A 23776-nucleotide genomic window follows, 5' to 3' on the forward strand; every position below is an offset into this window, starting at 1 on the left:
TTCCTCCAGAACTGTCCGTCACCACAATAAATTACTGTGCTCTAAAACCAGGTGTTATATATATAACCGTGCAAAAAAACTTAAGTAGGCCATTTATACAAAAAAAAGCAGAAAAACTACAAAAAACCTGTAGAAAAACATCTCCATGCTGACGACAGCGTTTGGTTTGTGTCTGCAGAATGCTGTATATATGAACGTCAGCGCTCTGTGAGCGTATGCACGCTTGATGTGATCCGTAGGTTCTGCGTGACCTAAATATCTTTAGATGTTTTGTTATCCCGTGTTAAAATTCCCGTCCCATTTCCAGATTCCCCTCATTTCTTTTACAGGAACAAGAGCAGAACAAGAGCAGCCTGTCAGGCTTTAATAAACATCAGAGGGAACCTGTAGTACACTGAGCAGCTCTGCGTGCATCTGCCTGATAGTGTTAGCATTGATGTAAGTGATGCTTTCATTCCTCAGTTCACTCCTCCGTGAGCGTGAGTCACTGCAGCCAGAGAAGAAGCATGGAGGAACTGGAGCAGCATCCGGAATGACAATCCATTTATTTCTGTCCCCACAGCGAGCAGCCGGGAGGAGCTAAAAGAGGACGTTCTCTACAGAGACCAACAGAGAATGTCATTCATTTTTCTAGAGCGTGTTTCAGACCATCTTTATCAGACTGTCTTTCAGCGTCGTTAACAAACGATTAGACTCTATCATGTAGAAGCCTGTACAGCCTATTATCACTCCTGAATATATATGAATATGTTCCTCCTGCCTGGTTTAAACAGCAGCAGATCTTCTGAATATATCTACACTGATGGGCGTGGTGTTCTGGAAATGAGGTGTGTTCAGGTACATTTCTGGAGTTTTATCTTGTTTATCTTGGTAACAGAAAACACAGGAGCTCCACTGACTGAATACAACCTAGACAAACGCCAACAGTCAGACGTTCATCGCTATCTCGGTAACACAGGCGCTGTGCCGAGCCGAGCGTACACCCCCACTTATTACACACACATGAACACACAGCAGCACAAACTCAACTTTTACATCAACAATAAACAGAATAGTAAATAAAATAACATTGCTGTTCCCGTAAATGAGCTGCTGGAGCTCCTTCACAGCGTCAACCAGCAGCTCAGTTTCCTCTGCTGAGAAGAGTTTGTTGAACACGTCCAGGTAGCTGCACCGTTACAATAGCAATCCACCAAAGTCAGAGCGCACCTGATTTACTCTTAAAGAGAATGATGAGAAAGAGACACCCATGATTAATTTAAAGTTTAGGGTTTCAATCGACACAAGGTGTACTTTTCCCATCATTAAGATCACTAAATAACTGTTATTACTTGTTTAAAAGAACATCCAGTAAAACCAAATACAGCAATTACAAAACCCTAAAACTACACAAATCTTGATTCGACCCAAAGTGACAGAAGAGATGGTTCAAGAGATGGTGAAATATGAGAGCAGCTTGTCACTTTCTAGTTTTAGGATTACAGGATGTTATTGTTATGGTTCTTTAATAACAGCTTTTTTAATTTAATAACAGGCTAGTAAATAAAAAAAAATCTAATAAATTGTATTATTTTTCCTGCAAATAAAGTATAATATTAATATATATATATATATATATATATATATATATATATATATATATATATATATATATATATATATATATATATACATCAAATAACAACTAAAATACATTGCATGCATTCTATGGCACATTTAATTTTAAAATAATCGCTTTGATCACGCTTTGATCTAGTATCTCAAAAATGTATAAATTGCTAAATATAAATAATAATATCATGCTATGTCACTACTTTAGCTTAGCCATTCTAGCAAGTCATTATTTTTAGTCAGTACTGCAAACTACTATGTTAAATGTTGCAGGGAATAAGCTGTATTGGGAAAAAACAAAGTAAGTAATTAGTTCCAAATACAAAGCCAGTATTTTGACATTTTGAGATACCAAATAAAGAATATTTACGTGGAAATTGGACTTAAATTCTCATTTCACTACATGGCTACCTGAATTGATCCTCTTTTAGATTCTTCTTTGTCTGAAAAGCCACTGATTTCTCTGTTGCTGCTGCCTTTGTCTCTATGTTTAAAGGTCTCGATCTGCTAATCGACAATTCATAATGGATGTATTATCTTATCAGCTGGGTGGTGTAAATGGAGCAGGAGCTCGGTGTAAGTCCTTGGCTCATCCCCGATTCGCTGCGCACGACTCGACTCCTTAAAATAGCCTGGCTCATGTTTTCAGAACAGGCCTGTGTATCAATCAACAGACGCTAGCACATGCACACGGCGAGAGCCAAGCGGCAAAAATAGACCATCACACAGAGTGCTGGCGGCCTCCAGAAAACATTCAGCGGCATTTACGGGGCCACACTCTGAGAGGAGACCTTCTAATCAGAGAGCAGAGTTATCTCTGAGCAGCTCTGTGTGTGTGTGACCTCATGCTTAATGTATGGATACGATGCAAATGCCTGAAACATGACTGCTTCCTAAACTGAAGCATGCGTGCTTTTTTTGTTTCTGGTTTTGGTTGGTTGGTTGGTTGGTTTTAAGTGGTTGGTCACCTCAACACAATATCTCAACGTCTCATCATCTAAACAGCGTCTCAATGTGGCCGCCTGGTGTCCAGTTTCTCTCATGTGGGGGGAAAAATACCAATGGTGCCTTGGGTAAGGGGTCATGGTTGCCACCATGTGCAAAAGAGGAATGTAGCACCTCCCACCTCTAGAGTCACTTCCTCTTTCCTGATGTATTAAAAGCCGATGGGCATGCCCAAAGAGTCTCTAAAGAGAAAGACATTTCTCACCGCAGAAGCTTCCTTCCCTCAAAGCTTTCGCCAACTTAAACTCAACTTTTCGCCAATCTAAACCGTGCTGATCGTGATCGTTAATCACAACAACAAAACGTCAACCATGAGCACCTGCAGCACCACCACCAGCAGCAGCAGCACTCAGGAGAACCACACCTTCAGAAGAGCTGTGAGAAAAATCAAGGTGGCTGCCACAGTGACCGGCCTGGCCAAGAGCTGGCAGAACTGGGCCAACGAACACACGGGCAAACAGGACACCATCCCCTCAGGCTGGATTCCCGACTCCATAGTCGAGGACGAGAAGGACAAAGAGAAAGAGCGGAACGAGGTCAAGCTCCTGGTCATGCCTCGAGTGGTTGTGGTCAACGATAAGGACGAATGCGACAGCAAGATCAAGACGGGAACAGTCAGCAAAGCCGTCACGCCGAAGATCAGCGAATGCGGCGGCCACGACATTGTCAGCTCCATCAAGGAGAAGATCCACGCCAACCAGGCGACGCCGGACGAGCCCAGAAGCTTCCTGGGAAACGAGTCGCCCACCAGGAGGCGGCTGTGCGGCGGGAAGGCCGGTGGTTTGGCGAAATCTCTGGGGTTGAGAGAAGAACGGAAAATGGGGTCTCGGAGCAGCAGCTTAGATACGGAGGACAGCGGTCTGGGAGAAGATGCTGCTCTGAGTGATAACAGTGATCAGAGCGAGGCAGAGCAGAAGAAACCGATTAGCAGACCAAAGGTAAACGTAAACTTTGGGCACCACAGTTCTCTTAATCCATCAATCTTTATTTCCACTCTAACACATTGAACGTTACTCTCATTTACAATGCCGCTGAGTATTTACACTTTAAAATGTAGTGAAAACATTTTAAAAGAATTTCGAAATAATTAAATAAACATTTTATATACAGCTCCGGAACACTTATGATGAGTTTCTTAAATTTTTACCAAATACCAAAACTTCTGGAATATAAGCATGAGGAGAGAATTTTAGCACCAGGAGTAAAGCAGCATAAAGTTATCTAAAAGCAGTGTGTAAGACTGGTGGAGGAGAACATGATGCCAAGATGCATGAAATTAAAACTGTGATTAAAAACCAACCAGGGTTATTCCACCAAATATTGATTTCTGAACTCTTAAAACTTTATGAATATGAACTTGTTTTCTTTGCATTATTTATTTATTTATTTTTTGTTATTTCAGCCATTTTCTGTAAATAAATGCTGTAAATGAGAATATTTATATTTGGAATTTGGAAGAAATGTTGTTCGTAGTTTATAGAATAAAACAAAAATGTTCATTTTACTTAAATATATACCTATAAATAGCAAAATCAGAGAAATGTCATATTCATAAAGTTTTAAGAGTTCAGAAATCCATATTGGTGGAATGTCCACCATCTTGGGTGCGTCTTGGCATCATGTTTTCCTCCACCAGTCTTACACACTGCTTTTGGGTATCTTTAGGCTGCTTTACTCCTGATGCAAAAATTCAAGCAGTTCAGTTTGGTCTCTTATTTTTTTTTCCAGAGCTGTAAAACGATTACCTTCAACAAATAGAATAGAATGGAAAATAGACGCTCCTTAATCATTATAATTATTAGGGGTTGATTAGAGATAAACACTGGTTGCAGCTGTAGATTAAATCAGATTTGTGGTTAATAAATTTTCACCCTGTTGAGCAACATGAATCATTTCTTCTCCCAGTTGGATCACAGTGTCCCAGCGTTAGGTCATCATTATTTTACTGCAAATGAAAATAAACACAGAGCTCGTTCTCCTGTCTGACCTTCAGAAAGCAGCACATGTCTGGATGAAGTTGATGAGTGAGAGATTTCACAGCCGTGTCACTCAGATATTCACTCCGGCGCTCTGCTCCCGGCTCCGGTTTCACCCGACACATTCCCACCGGTGCTTCTGATACTAACCAGAACTAGAACCAGAACCAGAACCAGAACCTGATCAGAGTCCAGCAGCTACTGTCTCTTTCAGAGCGTCAGCTTCTGGCAAACGAAAATCTGGGTCCCTCTGTTCATAAACACGCCTCAAATTACAATCCAGACTGTTTGATTTACGTTCAAAGACCCTCAAACACGTCTCAGACCCTCCGACCCGCCGGCTAATCTCTCTAATCCCTGATCGAGTGTCTGAAACGCTGTAAAACACAGACGTTAACGGCTCTGTACAATATAAAATATCACATCAGACCGTCGAGTCAGAAAGTTTTTAAATTAGCTCAGGAAAGTGTGATCGCTTTGAAAAATATACAAGAGATAAATATTTATAGAGAGTTAATTAAAAGATCCAAATGTAGATTAAGAGACTTTGCAGGTTTAAAAATTTAAAATCATCATTTTTAAACTTAAAAAAGCAAATCCATTAGGTTGTATTTTGTAGATATTATTGCAATCAAAATCAGTTCTCTGTATTATGGATTGTATAATTACGCCATTTCAAATTAGCACCAAACAAATAAAAAACAAACAAACAAAAAACTATTGAGAACAATTTACATAACCTAATAACACAAATAATAAAATAAAAGTGATTTTATTGAATTCTACACAACACCTTTTTTACACAAATGATTTATCCCTAAGAGATTTTGGCACAAAACTAAACAACTGTGTTTATTTTGGTATATATCTATATCTATATGGTAATAAATGTACTACAAGATCACCCTTCTACATCCTTATCAAATTGATTGTTTGATTTTTAAACATTTGTTTAGGGCAAAAATTAAAGCAATGCATATTTATTTATTTATTTCTAAAAAGTGGTGTCAATCAATAAAATAAATCAGAATGGATTAATCACAAACAATGTTCTTCTGAAGACATACAGTTTTAGTAGTGAATATTTAAAAATACATTAAATAATCAATCAGAAACTTATATAAGATTAATACAACATTTTGGTAATTTGGCAGTAGAACTTCACTGAAAGATATTTGTAAGCCTTTATGAGAGTGCCAAAATTCTCTTAGATTCCCCTAAACTTTTCTGTTAAGTAATGAATAATTTACAATAGTTTTTGGGAAGTGCTCGTAATTTTAAGAATGTTTTTAAGTACGAGGATATGAAGTTCTTAGCCGTAATAGCGTTTTGGGAAACGCACCTCAGTAACGCTGTGTTTGCTGTGCTGCAGATCAGGGTCACCACCATGACCGATCTGAAGAGTAGATGGCAGAAGTTCGCTGAGGAGCACGTCGAGGGTCAGAAGCTCAACCCTTTCAGCGAGGAGTTCGATTACGAGCACGCCATGTCCTGCCGACTCCAGAAGGGCGATTCCGGCTACGGCAGACCCAAAGAGGGATCCAAAACGGCCCAGCGAGCCGACCGCGCCCAGAAACACATCCACCGGGAGATGGAGGAGATGTGCTTCATCATCAGGGACATGGGCGAGAGGGACAGGCAGGGGCGCGTTTACGTGACCTTCGGCCGGCTGTTCGACCGGTACGTTAAGATCTCGGATAAGGTGGTGGGGATCCTGCTGCGCTGCAGGAAACACAGGATGGTGGAGTTCGAGGGGGAGATGCTGTGGAAGGGTCAGGACGATCACGTCATCATCACACTGCTGGACTGAGGATCCGCAACCTCCAGAACTCTACTGCACTCAGAGAGAAAGCCTATAGCAGGGTCTGTGATGAGTTAAAGTATTATTATAGTATTTATTCTTGTTTTTATAAGTTTTGTAAAGAGTGTGATGCACTATCTGAACAAGTTTTAAAGCGTATCAATCCGTCTCCAGTCCATATGTGAATCTGCAGTATCATCCTGTTCAAATTCATGGATTTACAGTACATACATGTGCTTTCTTGCTTTAAAACACATGATAAAATATAAATAATTAATGCCATAGAGGGTTAAAATTTGTTTTAAAAATGTGTGTAAAGCTGATTGGATGATGCCCATGCTTCTCTTTCATGATTCTCTGTAATATTTTTTGTTGGTGTTTCTGAATGAGATCTGATATCCTCGTTTCTCAGCACCGTCATGTTTTAAACTCATCAGAATGTGAGTGTTAATTGGTAAATGTCGTGTATAAGATGCCAGTCGAGTCGCTGCTCCTCTACAGTTTACATAAGTAGGAGCTGCTTTTCATATTTGGCTCCTGTGGTGAAATTTCAGCCCTGCTGAGAATTCGAACCCTTCTCCTCACCTTCACCACAGAGGAGCTTCAAGACTTTCATCACTTCTCTTGTTCAGCCTCGTTTGCTCATAAATGTGTTGAAATTCTGTGATTTTTTACTTTTATTTTGATAAAAATCTCATTAGGTCATATTCACCAACCAATCTTTACCTTTTGAACCAATCGATTTTATTTATTTTATGAATTATAATGCAGAAATGACGATGCACTGTTTGGAAAACCTTTGCTTTATGTGGAGTCCCACAGGGCTCTATTCTAGGGTCTATGAAACTGATGTCGGTCTATGAATTCTGAGAGTACTGCAGGTATAAGGGGGAAATATTGAAGTGTGCACCTTTCTTTAGGGCTTAATAAGTTTTTAAAGAGAATTTATTATTAAAACACAGTTTGTATGAAGATTCTGACAGGTGATAATGTGATAAGAATCCCTGGGCAAGACTCCCAACACTACACTGACTCTATTATAGAAATAAACGTTTGAGTCGCTCTGGATAAAAGCGTCAGATAAATGCTTTGAATGTAAATTTAAATGAATCAAACACAGACTTCGTTTCAGGACTTTATTACAACCAATTTAAGAAATTCTTAGAAAGAAATTGATGAACGAGGATCAAGTTTGCCATGATCTGGTTTGGTTTCATCGTAAATAAATCTTTCAAAGTGAAAGAGTGATGATCTTCTTACAGAAGTTTTTGTTATTTGCTGTACGTATTTAGAATAAAAAAATGTGTTGATTTTAACAAGTTTTGCCTCTTTTGTCTGTAAAACGAATAAAAAAAATAAATCATCAATGTGGCTTATCGAACTTTAATTCAATTTCTAAAGCAGGTGTGTGCCCATTCGGAGCATAAAGTTATTCAAAAGCAGTGTGTAAGACTGGTGGAGGAGAACATGATGCCAAGATGCATGAAAAAAAACTGTGATTAAAAACCAGGGTTATTCCGCCAAATATTGATTATTTCTGAACTCTTAAAACTTTATGAATTTGAACTTGTTTTCTTTGCATTATTTGAGGTCTGAAAGCTCTGCATCTTTATTGTTATTTCAGTCATTTCTCATTTTCTGTAAATAAATGCTCTAAATTAGAATATTTTTATTTGTAATTTGGGAGAAATGTTGTCTGTAGTTTATAGAATAAAACAACAATGTTCATTTTACTCAAACATAAACCTATAAATAGCAAAATCAGAGAAACTGATTCAGAAACTGAAGTGCTCTCTCCATTTTTTCCAGAGCTGTGTATATAAAGTGTGTGTCCTGCAATAAATCAGTCACCACATAAACACGTTTTGTAAATCAGAGTGATCAGATTTATTTTTTACAACAATTTTAAACAGAATAACAATTCACCAAATTGTGCATTATTCAACAATAGTATCTTCATCAAATGATTTAAATTTACATACAGCGACCTGTTAGGAATTAAACAAGTTTTTCTACACAGAAAATAAACTCACAGCATCACATTCAACATTTTTATTTCTCCGTTTGTTATTTTTCTCCCTCCGCCTCAGGAATAATAAATGATATGTTCAGAGGTTGATAAGAAATCAAATGAAATGTACCGACATTCAGAAAAAAGAAAAAACAATATGAAAACACCCTTACTGTCTGCTTTTACAATTAAAATCATTTCAGAATTAAGGTATTCTAGGGGTTAAGGCTTCTTTATTAATACATATCGAGTCATTTTTTAATGCAGAAATGTAAATGTTCATTCAGTAGATACATTCTTGTTTTTAAAAATTAATGTAATTAAAACATCATTAAAATAAACAAAAAAATAATAATCGAGGATGGTAAAAGTTTTAAATCATAAAATCCAAATTCATGCTTTAGGTCAATTAATAGAAATGATTAATAAATTCTGATGAGAATTTATTATAAAAGTATTTATAATTCAGAGTAGAACAGCTGATTCTGGTGGGTCAAACTTTCCATTAATTGTTACTTATAAGTGTGTAGTTACACAGTAACAATCATGTAATAACAGTGTAACTAATGATGAATGGCACATTGTTACAGATTAATTACAGTTGTACAGGTTATGTAATTACACATGTTGTTCATATTCCCAATATAAAATCTGAATAATTATTTTTTTTTGTATTTGTATTTTGTAAATTCACATACATGTGCAATTACATAACCTGTACAACTATGATTCTTACTTTGTCAGTGTATTGATTATTAATAACATGTTCTGACCATTTTAGGCTAAATGCAAAAAAAACAAAACCTAAAATCGTATTATTTCATTATTATAGCGATGAACGTATACTATATTTTTTATTATTATAGTGTAGTAGTGTAGTATTACAAGAAATAAGTTTTCATCCATTTTTTCTAATTTTAGTCTTTTCATCTCTACTCCTCACAATCAGAATTTCAGGAAAAATTATAAAAATATTTTCTTTATTTTCAGATTTTTTAATTTTTGCAATTTGCAAGTTGGATTATACCATCAGATTTGTGTTACAAGATACAAAAATGAACAAATCCTAAAAATAATGCATAAAAAACACATTTCTTCTTCACTATACTAAGTGGAAAAAATAATAATAACTAAGTTTTATCCTTGAATTTAGCTTGATAAGGTCAGAAAATTAAACTGCTAATATTACACTGATCGTACTTCACCAGTAGTTACTATAGTAGTTATTACATGATTGTTAATGTGTAACTACATTGTTATTACATACACTTATTATAAAATAGGACCCACTGAATTTTATTTTTAGTTAATTTCATTAAACTCTATGTAACAGAAGGAGAATCATATTCTTACAAAATTAACCTGAATTAAAGGTGTAACTATGGGAATGTGTTTCTGTGAGAGCTGAATCTTTTTTATCTACATGATTCAGCTTTTAACTAAAACAGCCTCAGGCTAAAATTATTCTATTGAGTTGAACATGCAAATTACCATCTAAAAATAGAGGGTAAAGAGTTCTTTAAAAGTTAGTTTTTTAGTTTTTTTGCTCTTTCTAGACTCAAAAGGCTCCATTAAATGTAAAATGGTCAAATGGTCAAAGTTTTTGGCATCAATCTCTGATATTATTAATGTCAGAGACAAAACTTTTAATACTAAATCTGCCACGTTCTTCTAAGTGACTCCTCATTGGCTAGATCAAAAATAAAAAAATGGTAATTTTAGAATTTTACAGAAGAAGGAAAAAAACCTTCCTTTTTAACTTCTTAACTTCTTTCCAGGGAAGCTAAGCTGGAAAATGCAAGAATATTTTTTTTATTCCAAGTAACTTTAAAGCATTTCTATTGGTCCATTCTCAGTAAAATCCTCATGCAATGTAAAAGAACAACCATCAGATTCATATTTTGTCAAAAAAAGGTGAAAGACAGCGTGTCTAATATAAACTAAGGTAGTATTGCTACATGAAGTCAGTACTGTCTGAAGTGATGCATGAATGGCTTGGCGTTTTTTATCTCCTCTTTTATTCTCACGCTCAGACTGATTAGAGAAGAAAAGACTGCTTCTTATTGCTTTAGATGATGAACATGTTCAATTACCCAACAGAGAAAAGAACAGTGATCAAATGTAATGGCTTGATTACGCGAAGTCAACTCTGAATAGACTCAACTCTTCTTCTAAAACCTCTTTAAACCTAAAGAAATCGTTCACTAAAACTGTAAACTCTCCAGTTTTAAATTTTATCCTTAAAATAATGAATCAGCCTGTGAATATTGAGTTATTTCAGTAAAAATCCAACAATGACCAATGAAATTAACACAATCTGTATCTCAAGTTTTTGAGTAGAGATGGTATAGAGGTTTTGAGTGTCCTGAGTAGTTTTATTTTTATGATTTACTTTACAGCCTACCTTTAAATATATTGTTTTAACATTAATTGATTTAACCATCAAACCCATAACAAATTACACAATAGGCCCTAAAATAGAGCCCTGTGGAACTTCACACATTCAGGTTCACTAAATAACTAATCAATAGTTATTTGGCTTAATAACTGAAATACAGTCTTAAGATTTAACCCTTTATGGCATGATGTTGCCTTCAGGCAACAAACCATTGTTTGGTTATTATATTATTTTATACCATATACTTTTAATACAGTTTTCAGATTATTCAGATCACTTTTGATAGGATTATCATGATAAAGAAGAGGTGATTCAAATATTTAGATTATTATCAAAGTAAAAAAAAAAGTTCCCAAAGAAAAAATCCTAAATAGATCTTGTTTTTTCTCCGCAAAAATATAATTCATGCCATAAAGGGTTTAACAGGTTGATTGAATGAATATAATGTAAACAATATTATTATAGAATACTGTCTGTTATATGGAATTGCATTTTTGGTATTATCACTCTGGCTGACCCACTACATTAAAGATAAGGAGAGAAATAATCCCCTTTTATATAAACACAGTCTGCAATAACTGTGTAGTTACACATTAATAACCCATATCATTAATAGTGATTTATTCCCTGTAACATATGGATTAAAGAAGTAAAAGTGTAAATACAATACTTGTGGATTGTGTGTCTCAATATCTGTAACACATGATTTAGGGCGTGTCAGTGTGTCTTTGCTATCGTAACAACAGGAAAAGTACACCTCATGCGGCTCGAAACAAAATGCAAAATACGCTCGGCTTGGCGCGCCTGTGTTAATGAGATAGCGATGAACGTCTGACTGTTGGCGTCTGTCTAGGTTGTATTCAGTCAGTGGAGCTCCTGTGTTTTCTGTTACCAAGATAAACAAGATAAAACTCCAGAAATGTACCTGAACACACCTCATTTCCAGAACACCACGCCCATCAGTGTACACCAGTACACTATAATGGCAATAATTATATTAGTATTTATCTGAAATGCAACTGTACCATTTATATCTAACCTTGTATTTACACAAGATATAATACAGTAATCCATATGTAACATTGAGGACGTATAACAGTGCAATAACAATGGTCATCACAATGGTGCGACAGCTTTGTAACACTGTTATTGCATTCATTGATTAGTTACTAATGTGTACCTATGTAACTACAGTTATCAGAGACCTTATTATATAAAGTGGGACTGAGGAAAATTGAGGAAAATGAAATTATTCAGTGAACTCTTTCCATAAATCTCCCCTTTATCACTGAAATTGAACTGAATCTACAGAACAATCGATTGATCAACAGCTACGTATTATTTCATAAACAGATTTCTTCTTATTGTCACGTTATGTTTTTTTAGAGGCCAGCCTGTGAAACTGGGCTACAGTTACACAAAGAAAATAAACTCAAATAAACTCAAATTAATATGAAATTAATTCAGAAAGTGTCTCTCTTTGCTCTGCGATGTAACAGTATCTCAGCTGCTACATATAGAGATATTTTTTTTGTCTTCGATTTACATTCTCGCGCCTAAATCTTTAAATTATTTAGTTCTTATTATTTCCCAGTAATCCTGAGAAAGCCTCTCATGCTATGCTACTATCTAATGCTAATACCTTACTAACATTGCTACTGAAAGTTCTGCGTCCTGCGACATCGACTCAGTTATGACTCAAACCATATTATAAAATAATTAACCGCAGTAATTATATTAATATTAACATTTGGCTCACTCTGAACTAGCAAGCGCGGAAGTAAATGAATAAAGAGACGCTTTTAGATATAAAGTGCGTAGCTAGACCATCACGTGTAGTAGTGACTAAATCAAATATTTATTTACCGTACCGACATTCATTCATTTATTCATTCCGTGATCTCTTTATTTATCTTTATTTTTTTGTTGCTGTTCTTGTTTTATTAGTCCTATTACTCTAAAACTACTTTTAGCTCTTACACCTATACAAAGAGAGATTATATAGTGTTTATAGTGATCTCGTATTCTTTGTGAAAAATATATTCATATATTTATTTATATATATATATATATATATATATATATATATATATACTCCGATATCGTACCATACTCCCAAACTGGAGTATGTGTAGTTATTCATCACAACCAGGAGCAAATAAAATAGAGTAATAATAATATTAATATTAATAATAATATTAATCCCTGTCCCTTTTAATTGTGTACCTGATGGATCAACTTCAGATTCATTCAGCCTCTGATCGGTGAACGATGGCACAAGCCTCAAAGTAAAGACACTTGCTGGTAGAAGTGGCACAGTTAAAAAAGGGAAGAAAAAGAGAAGAGGAAAGACGACTTGAGCTGAGCGTCCGTCTCAACCACTCAACCGAACCATCCAATGCTCTACGCTCTACGTTTTACGCTCTACGTTTTACGCTCTACGTTTTACGCTTTAGGATTTCTGGCGTTCGCGTCTAAGACGCCCCTTCTGATTGTTTTCTTTAGCCTTGGCGTAACGCGACCGACTCTCCCCCACTCTGATACGAGATTGCACGAACCGATTGATCTATGGCTACTTATTCTTTACACCGAAGACGCGACGCAACGCAACACTGCACCCGTTCTCAAAGACCGACAGATCCAACACAGACGACACAGACAGTCTTACACCACAGCAGCGAGCACTCGTAAGCTGTACACACGTCTTCAGAGAGACACTGATGAGACCACTGATGAGAAGCAGGAAACACAAGTCTCAAGAGTTACGCAGACATGGACGACAGAGCTCTTCTTCATTCTCCTTCATTCTTCTCTTCCATTCGTCTCCAGCTGGATCTATGCCTCACGCTCAGCTCCTCACGCTCCTTTTATATTTATATATATATTTTTTGCAGAGTTCTTTTAAAGGAAAAACCGAACGAATAAAGCAAAAGAACGCTTCTTTGGGAACCTGCGCGGTCAGGCTCTGAAGGTTCTACGTTCTAGAGGATTCTAGAGAGGTTCTAGAAGGCTCCAGAGGACTCGCTCCGCCGTGGCAGTCATGCACAACCAGCACGCTGTAGAGAGAGAGAGTGACGGGCCTCGACAGCCCTTTCGGAAAAAATGGAAAAAGACGAACCACAAACTTCGCCAGCGTCTACGAGCGTTCGCAGCACGGCCCCACCGTGCTCTCCAAGGACAGCTGGGACGAGTGCCGGATCAGCGGCGCCATCGTCGGGTCCACCATGGAGGAGGTTGGGAACAGCTTGTACCAGCCAATCACCATGCTCGTCAGATCCAGCTCCTCCAGAAGGATCCGGGCCACGCCCATGAAGCACTTACGATCCATTCGGCCGTAGTTCCCCCAGACGATGATCTGAGAAGAAGGAGAAGAAGAAGAGAAGAAAGCAGGGATTTATGATTATAAGGGGTATATTATAATAAACTTATACTTAAAGATTAAGGGACGGAATGAGATCTTGTTTGGGATCTCGAATAAAAAGAAAGAAAGAAAAAAGCTTTCAGAAGCTCATGAGCCAATGAATGTTCTTGAAGCTATGGGTTTTAAGTGGTAATAATTAGTGTTACAGTTAAAAATAAAAGTGAAATAAATAAAGTGAATAAAGTTTGGTATTTATGGGGTGTACATGAATAGTGAAGTGATCTTTTCAATCACTATTTTTCAGTTTTCAATGGACTTTTTTGCAACTGCACTTGACAATACATTTTTACATTTCATTAAAATGTTTTTTTTTTTTTACTTTTATGTATTTATTTAAGTAATAGCTCTTCGTAAATAACTCTTGATGAGTTCAGCACAGCTGTTAACTGAAAGCCTGAATTCCAGGCGACTCTACCTCATAAAACTGACTAAGAAAATCCAGCAGAGATGTTCAAAACTCATCATCTAAACAAGAGGAGCTACTTTTTATTAGAATAATGTAAAACAAAATAAATAAAACATATTCTGGTATGTTTAACACTTTTTATTTATTTTATTTATTTATTTATTTATTTATTTATTTTATTTTTACCTTTATTTTACCAGGTAAAATGTTTGAGAACCAGTTCTCATTTACAAACATGACCTGATTATAAAATAATTCCATGTGTTTTTCTTCATAGTCGTGACGAGTTTAGTATTACAGAACATTTTTAAAGGATAAAAAGGCACTGAAATTAGGGCGTCATCTATCTTCTTCCAGACGGATGAAGCAGTACAGTACTGCGTGTGATAAACAGATCCACTGTGACTAAAGGACAATTTATGACTGAACAAAATGTTCCTCTCGTCTTTTAGTTCTTTTAAGGATGGTGAATTCCACACATTTCCACCTGAATCATTACCCACAATTCATCTCTCTCTCTCTCTCTCTCTCTCTCTCTCTCTCTCTCTCTGGTCTTTGTTAGTTGGGTTAATGTTTGTTATGATAGTGTTTTATAAATGCTCTCCTCAGAAATATTCACTGCGCTGAGTGTTAAGTGCTGTTTCTCAGGATAATGTTAAATGTTCTCCTTATTCAGGACTAACGGTTCTGTGTTACAGTAGCTTTCTGACTGGATCTGACTCTGGTTTTACTCATCAGTCTGACTTATATCAAATGTTCAGACTGAAATTTGGCATAGTGCAGTGGGTGAAACTTTGTTTTTTGGATATTTTTATTAATAATCACGATAATAGAACTTCATTCTGATGTTAAAAATTACATTATTTACAAAAAAACATACCTTTTCACAATGACATTCTGATAACACACTTTAAAATAAGGGTAACAAACAACAGTGCAGGCAGTGTCTTAACTACAGTACCAGCAAAAGTTTGCACACACCTTCTCATTAACTGTTTTTATCTTATCTTTTATTTTTTTTATTTTAAGAAGGAACACATAAGGAATCGTGGAGTAACTTAAAAACAGTGTTAAACAAACTAAAATACTCTGTGAAGAAGTATTTAGATACTCTTATCTGGGGAGCTGTTTGTTAACTTGTGGTTTCTGAGGCTGGAATCTCTGATGATCTTATCCTGTACAACAGAGGAAACTCTCGCTCTTCCTTTCCTTTCCTGGGTTGGTCCTGATAAGTGCCAGTTTCATCAGTATATCGATGGCTTTTGATGGTCTTTGCCACAACTGCACTTGAAGTTGTTGAAATTCTTTGTTTCCTTGATTGAGTGATCTTCAATTCTTCTTAAAGTATTTTTTTTCTTTATTTAGTTGAGTAGTTGTTGCTTCTCATAATCTGGATTCGAACATTACTCAAATATTCACTATTCACTGTATACCTGTAACTCTACCTCTTCACTACTTTACTGATGCTCTCAAACTTTACATTAAGAGACAAGAAATTCAAGTCAACACCAACATACCATCATTTTAATAACTAAAATTAAGTTCTAATAACATTAAAATCTATAATGTTCTCATAACATTAAAGCTGAGAATTAAATTGAGTATAAAGTATTTTCCGAGTGTTTCTATTGGTCAGTTTGTGCTGCTGCTGTTGTTGGTGGTGTAGGTTTGTGTTGAGTGTGGTTTACCTGCACTACTTTCCCCTGTGGACTCTCAGAGAAGACCAGGACCTGGTTATAAAGCGGGTCCAGAGATTTCCTCACAGACTTGGTTTTCTTTTTAGCTACACACGCTCCGTTCTCCAGCAGATACACTTTAATATACGCCGCTGAGAACAGGAAATAAACATTTATTTATTAGATACAGCACATCACAGAGATTTACACACATATACACACATACAGCTCCACAAATGTGGATATATATATATATAAATACAAGAATCTGATGTCATAAATACAAGTTTTTAAATGCATTATTAAACATTGAGTGTTTAATGCTCTTATTATCATACATTGTAATTATAACGCCTCTCTTTATAAGGGCACATGCTTTATAGATACTTTAGCACTTTTTATTGTGTACAGTACCAGTCAAAAGTTTGGACACACCTTAAATTCAGTGTTTTTACATTTTCTCAGTCAGTTTTATGAGGTAGAGTCTCCTGGAATTCAGGCTTTCAGTTAACAGCTGTGCTGAACTCATCAAGAGTTAATTACTTGTATTTCTTGTCTCTTAATAAAGTGTTTGAGAGCATCAGTTAAAGTAAAGTAGTGAAGAGGTAGAGTTACAGGTATACAGTGAATATTTGAGGAATGTTCTAATCCAGATTATGATGATGAAACTGGCACTCATCAAGGCTGTTGTACAGGATAAGTTTATTAGATTTTCCAGCCTCAGAAACCACAAGTTTAAACCAGCTCCTCAGATAAGAGTATCTAAAAGCTTCTTCACAGAGTATTTTAGTTTGTTTAACACTGTTTTTAAGTTACTACATGATTCCTTATGTGTTCCTTCATAATCTGATAGATCACTTCACTATTCATTTACTATGTAGGAAAAAATAATATATAAATAATAAAAACACTGAATGAGAAGATTTGTCCAAACTTTTGACTGGTAATGTATGCTAATGTATTTAATGCCGATTGGTGGGGTTTAATTGAAGACAGGTACCCGGTGGTCCTTTAGATCCGGGTTTCATGATGAGTCCTCTCGCCTGTATGATGTCCACCTCTAACTGTCCATTCCTCTCCAGCAGACCGATCTCCACATCACCTGTACACACACACACACACACACACACACACACACACAGTATGAAATTCTGCTGCTTTTACTAAACAATATCAGAGTAAATGACAGTAAAGGTCATTATATATTTATTGTAGAATTCAGAACTCACCCATCGAGGTCATCGCCAGCGTCTGTCTGCCCACAAACTGCGCCGGACCCATCCCGTCCAGAAAATCACTGAACTGAGCGTCTGAGGCCAAACACATCCCGCTGTAGTTTAAACTAAAACACAGAAGATCAAATCCTGTTATAAATATTATATCATTAATATCACTGATAATCCATATTGTTTATTCTGCAGTAATTGTTTGACTGCAGTAAAAACATCTTCTCTTCTGGAAAGACTTTACACATTACCAAGTAGCATCACAGCGCTAAAGCTCGGAGGAAAGCGCCTACAGCGGCTCGGTTCTGATACATCAGCTCACAGACGCAGCCTTGTGCTGATCCACATCACCCTAGGAGTGATGAGGGGAAAGAGAGAGCGCCATCTACTGTACCCACCCAGAGAGAACAAGGACAAAACTGTGCTCTCTCAGGACTCCGGCAGCTGATGGCAAGCCCCTGATCATAGTGGTAAATCAAATCAATTTTCAAATACATCGTGCTGTGCAACTTCTATTTGTGGCAGGGCTGTACAGAATCTGCTGTCCTTACAGAGCATTGGGCTAAAGTTAATTTTACCACTAACTAATATATAATATTGGATCTTTTTCCTCCATAAATAAATGAGCAGGTTTAATATTTTAGTCTTGTTTGTTTCATTGGGTTCTCTTTATTTATTTTTAGGACTCAGGATCTACTTTTTAGAAAATTTGATGATGATGTTTTAGATGCAGAGATATAGGAAATAAGGGTTCACAAACTTTTAAGCGTCACTGTATGCAAAGCTAGTGGTGAGACCTTATATAGACAGGGGGTGTGTCTAAATTAAGCACAAATGAACTTCAAATTTGTATTTTTTTTATTTTTCACAATTTTGCAATTTTTGTTTTCTTATTTTAGCTCAAAGCTGCAACAAGACAATGTGAAAAAAAGTGAAAAAGTGTTCTGAAGACTCACCGAATGCATTATATCTGAACAGTGGTAACGTGTGTGTGTTGGTGAGCAGTGTGTGTGTGTAGAGTGTGTGTGTGTGTGTGTGTGTGTGTGATGTATTGATGAGGATGGTGCTGGAAGCAGGAGCTCCTTTATGTAATAAAGACAGACGGCTTTGGGTTTAATGATATCTAATAACGGCCTCTGCTTCAGCCCAGAGTAAAGTGCTCCTCTGGAGCAGGGCCAGCTCACACACACACACACACACACACACACACACACACACAGAATAACTGAATGTGAGATTTTTGGCAGCATGAGGTCTAACTTAGCGAGAGAGAGAGAGATTTACTGAAATTACAGCTTTATCCATCAATCTGTTCCTCACTGACTACAGTCTGCTCCCAGAGCTAACTGTTATTATTATTATTATTATTATTATTATTATTATTATTATTATTATATACCGTTTTTAGTGTATAACTGTATAATAACCATAAAGGCACATAATTGAATGCAATGATTAATATCTAGTATAAAACAGTAACAAAATTAAAAATAATGTTGCACTAAAATACAGTGCCGTGCAAAAGTATTCATACCCTTTGAACTTTTTTCCACATTTGTCACCTTTCAACCACAAAATCACAACCTATTTTATTGAGATTTTAAATGATAAATGAACACAAAGTAGCAGATAATTGTAAAAAAGTGAAAGAGAAATGACAGTTTTATAGTTTTATGGTTTTCATACTTTTAATCAAATAAAAAGCTGAAAAGTCCGACGTATAAAAGTATCCACCTCTAAAGTGCCTTCTAAAGTCACTTATAGAGTCACTTACAACGTTCTCTAAAAAAACCCTGAGATCCTCACAGAACAGCTGTAATTATAGTGAGACTAAATTACACACAGCTAAATTAGCTCTATTAAGAGTAAAGGAAGCTCACATACGGCAGGCTTAAGTTCATTTTTTTGATCTACTCGAAAAAGTTTCCTACCTCTTCACATACTGGCTGTTTCTTTAGCTAAAAGTTACAAGCTGCACAGGGATAAGACAGTAATTTTAGCTGAGGTAACATAACACTCGCTCCTTTATTTTTACGATTTAAAGCTCAATTACAATTTCATAAACCTACATTAAAATCTCTCTCTTTGTCTCTAAATGAGGCACAACTAGTCGTATCTGAACCTTACTGCTCTTTCTCTCCATCGCATTCCTCTCCTTCTTTTCTTTCCCTCTCTTTATCTCTCTCTCTCTCTCTCTCTCTGCTCTATTTTTAAAGTGCTGTCGGAGCGACCCAAACAGCAGCTGCCTCATATTCAGACTGACAGATTCCCTCGAGAGACATCACCTTTATTTCCCCTTCTCTCTCACGCACCCCTATCCCTTTCTTTCTTTCTTTCTTTCTTTCTTTCTTTCTTTCTTTCTTTCCTGCTGGTCACACATTTGGATCAGTCTGATGAGTTTATGGTCCACGTTGAAAATAGAGCATCACAGAATTCTTGCTGATTGTTCATTTATCGCATCACGCAGTGGCGGTGCTGTTGTGGTGGCTGGAGCATGGATCATTTTAAAATTCTCCATAAACTCTCTACTGGGGGCAGATCGGGACATCAGAGGACAGTTCGGTACCTATACCCTCATCATTACATGGGGTACATGTAGAGCTGATGAAACAAGAAACACCTGGAGTAGATAACAAGGGGTGGGGTATCAAAATAGATACAGGTGAGAACACTGATAACAGGGTGGGGCTATAGTGGAGAGACACGACAAAACTTTTGGAACAAAATCATGATTGCAATGATCTAACATCACCTGTTTAATATCACATACTCATTTAGTGTTATGTACCCCATTACTAGCCTTAATTGACTTATTTAGTGTTCTTTATTGTTCAATTACTAGCACTAAATTTGCTTGTTTAGTGTTCTTAATTCATTACTAGCCCTAAATGAACTTATTTATTGTTCTTTATTCATTACTATCCCCAAATTGACTTTTTTTAGTGCTATATACCCCATCACTATCCATATGTTGACTTTTTTAGTGTTTTTTTATCTATTACTAGCCCTAAAATGACTTATTTAGCGTTATTTATCCATTACTAGTCTTAATTGACTTATTTAGTGTTATATACACAATTACTTACCCTAAATGTACTTATTTAGTGTTCTTAATCCATTTGCTAGCCCTAAATTAACTTATTTAGCATTCTAGTGCTATATGCCCCATCACTATCCATATGTTGACTTTTTTAGTGTTATATACCATATCACTAGCCCTAATTGAACTTATTTAGTGTTATATACCCCAATAATAGCCCTAATTGAACTTATTTAGTGTTATATACCCCAATAATAGCCCTAATTGAACTTATTTAGTGTTATATACCCCAATACTAGCCCTAATTGAACTTATTTAGTGTTATATACCCCAATAATAGCCCTAATTGAACTTATTTAGTGTTATATACCCCAATACTAGCCCTAATTGAACTTATTTAGTGTTATATACCCCAATACTAGCCCTGATTGAACTTATTTAGTGTTATATACCCCAATACTAGCCCTAAATGAACTTATTCAGTGTTATTTATATATTACTAGCCCTAAATTGTGAGATTGTGGTTAGGGTGGATTCAGATTTTAATAGTTAATGTTCTTCCAGTCGTTCTTCACTGATGATTTTTTTATATCTCCACACTTTACTCTCTATTCACTTCCTCTGACGTGCTCTCATCTTCCCACAATGCACCGCTGATTGATCACTCTGTCAGCATATGTCGGCGGCTGCATCGTTGCGCAGAGACGCATTACTATAAATAACGTGATTGCAGCGCGCCGTGATAAACAGGTCTATTAAAGATCCTGCCGCTCGGTGGAGACGCTATTTGCAGATGTGCATTCTGAGCTCATCACTGCTATATCTGTAACTGGCTCAGAGCCGCAATATGCTGTTAGTGAAAACATTTACGCACAGGCTTAATTCCCCGGTGTAAATACGGAATTAATCTGGCCTGCGCGCCGCAACGCCGAGCCCGCCGGCCCGGACGCTTCTCAGAAAGACTCCAGGTCTGAGAGATGATCCCTCGCATTGTAGTCCTAATCTCACCCTGAACTCCACCCTCTCCACCATCACGCCTCCCTCTCCTCCGCCATTTGTTCCTCTCCCTTTATCTCCACAGTGCTGTAAACTCAAGTCACTCGCCGAATTAACCCCGACCGCCCGCCTCTCTCATCAGCAGAGCTCAATCAGAGAGGAGAGGAGGGAGGAGAGAAGCTGAGACTGAGAGAAGAGATAGAGATAAAAAACAATGTAAGAAAAAGGAGAAGAAAGAAACAAAGAAAAAAAGGGGGTAAAATAAGGCTTTTCTTCTCTACAGACTTCTGTATAATTGGTGTTTAGAGGTAGGTGAAGGAGGTTAGAGGGGCTTTAAAGTGGTTAGAAAAGACTGGAGGTGGATGGAAGTGGTTAGAAATGGTTGGAGGAGTTTGGAAGTAGTTAAAGTAGGTTAAAGAGGGTTAGATGAGATGGTTGGAGGAGGTGTTTAGAGGAGGACAGAGGTTGTTAGAGGTGGTTTAGGGTGAATGGTGTTGGTTGTAAGGGCACACAAGAAGGTAGATGTTGTTAGAGGTGGATGGAGGAGGTCGAAGGGTGTTGGAGGTGGTTAGAGATGGTTGGTTGAAGGAGGGTAGAGTATATCTGAGATTGGGTAAATGAGATTCGAGGTGGTTTAAGGTCTTAGAAGAGAATGGAGGTTATTATAAGGTGGTTTGAAGGGGGTTAGAGGTGGTTTAATGTGCTTAGAAGAGGCTGGGGGTGGTTGGAAGTGGTTAGAGGAGGTTGAAGGGGGTTTGTCAGTAGTTAAAGTAGGTTAAAGTGGGTTAGATGAGATTGGAGGTGGTTGAAGGTGGCTAGAGATGGTTGGTTAAAGAAGGTTAGAGGTGGTTTACGATGGAGGTTGTTGGAAGTGGTAAGAGGTGGTTGCAGGTGGACAAAGTATGTTTGAAAGAAGGTTAGATTAGATGGTTGGAGGAGGATAAAGATTGTTAGAGGTGGTTTAAAGTACATAGTGTTGGTTGTAGGCGCACTGAATAAGGTTGATGTTGTTAGAGGAGGTTGAAGAGTGTTAGATCAAAATGAGATGGTTAGATGTGGTTTAAGGTGCTTAGAAGAGGCTGTTGGAAGTGGTTAGAGGAGATTGAAGGAAGTTTGTTGGCAGTTAAAATATTTTAAAGTGGGTTAAATGAGATTGGAGGTGGTTGGAGGAGGACAGAGATTGTTAGAAGAGATTTAAGGTGAACATTGTTGGTTTTAAGGGCAGTGAAGAAGGTTGGTGTTGTTAGAAGTGGTTGGAGGAGGTTGGTGGCTGTTAGAGTAGATTGAAGAGTGTTAGATCAGATTAGAGGTGGTTGAAGGAGGTTAGAGATGGTTGAAGGTGGTTTGGAGAGACTGGAGGTTGTTGGAAGTGGTTAGAGGTGGTTGGAGGGCGTTTAAGGAAGTGTGAGGAGGTTGGAGATGGTTAAAGAGGGTTGGAGGACTTTGAAGGAGGTTTGAGGTGGTTAGAGATGGTAAGAAATTCAGTTGTAGGTGGTTAGAGGTGATTGGATGGGGTTAGAGGTAGTTGGTGGAGGTTAGATGACGTTTAAGGTGATTAAGAGGCTGGAAGTTGTTGAAAATGGTTGAATAGAGAATAGTTGGAGGGGGTTGGAGGAGGTTTGAAATGGTAAAAGATGGTTTGGGGAGGTTTGAAACATTTGTAGGAGGTTAGAGGTGATTGAAAAAGGTTTAATTTGATTAGAAAGAATTAGAGGTGGTTGAAGGAGCTTACAGGTGATTGGATAAGGTTAGAGGTGGATGGAGGATGAAAGAGATGGTTAAAGTAGATTGGAGAAGGTTAGAGTTGAATGAAGAAGGTTGGAGATGGTTAGAGGTGGATGGAGGTGGCTGGAAGTGGTTGGAGTTCAGAGTCTCAGGGGTCATTGAAAGGGTTTGGGACTGTGTTTGTGCTCCGGCTCTACAGCAGTGTGTTGTGTATGCACTGTTACGTATTCATGCCGCCTGAGATGCAGTATAATATGGTAAAATATCTGCGGGGGCGGCGGCCAAAACTCTAATCTCTTTGCTCATTTCAGTTCTCGGTAATCCAGCTGTGACGAGGTGGATTTTTGCTCCCATGATGGCTCCTCGCCAGAACGGCCAACTGGATTATGTAACATGTATGGGGAGCTCTTTTTGTTGTTTTTGAGCTCTGGAGCTTCAGTGAAGAGTTTAACACGCAATTTTACTAAATATTTTTTATTAATTG

General features: G+C 37.2%; 2 protein-coding genes across 2 annotated transcripts in view; one reads left to right on the top strand and one right to left on the bottom strand.

Annotated features, from left to right (window-relative positions):
- Positions 1–2727: 2727 nt before the first annotated feature.
- abraa (actin binding Rho activating protein a) lies at positions 2728–7892 on the top strand. Its single transcript, XM_007258489.4, has 2 exons — positions 2728–3554; positions 5965–7892. The coding sequence occupies exons 1-2, from the start codon at positions 2928–2930 to the stop codon at positions 6400–6402; spliced, it is 1065 nt and encodes a 354-aa protein (XP_007258551.1). The 5' UTR covers positions 2728–2927; the 3' UTR covers positions 6403–7892.
- A 354-nt stretch (positions 7893–8246) lies between these two features.
- The window catches only part of rims4 (regulating synaptic membrane exocytosis 4), a 38472-nt gene continuing 22942 nt past the window's right edge, over positions 8247–23776 (bottom strand). The window contains exons 3-6 of the mRNA XM_022675306.2: positions 17535–17647; positions 17306–17407; positions 16318–16457; positions 8247–14157 (exon numbers count right to left, since the gene is read on the bottom strand). Of these exons, the coding sequence (XP_022531027.1) occupies positions 13939–14157; positions 16318–16457; positions 17306–17407; positions 17535–17647 (574 nt within the window). The 3' untranslated portion in view covers positions 8247–13938. The remainder of the gene's footprint in view (positions 14158–16317; positions 16458–17305; positions 17408–17534; positions 17648–23776) is intronic.

The sequence above is a fragment of the Astyanax mexicanus genome, chromosome 5, assembly GCF_023375975.1.
Source record: "Astyanax mexicanus isolate ESR-SI-001 chromosome 5, AstMex3_surface, whole genome shotgun sequence".
Lineage (NCBI taxonomy): Eukaryota > Metazoa > Chordata > Actinopteri > Characiformes > Acestrorhamphidae > Astyanax > Astyanax mexicanus.

Coding starts and splice junctions, on each gene's coding strand:
- abraa (XM_007258489.4), top strand. CDS start 2,928: ATGAGCACCTGCAGCACCACCACCAGCAGCAGCAGCACTCAGGAGAAC. Junction 3,555..5,964: donor AACCGATTAGCAGACCAAAG/GTAAACGTAAAC, acceptor GCTGTGCTGCAG/ATCAGGGTCACCACCATGAC.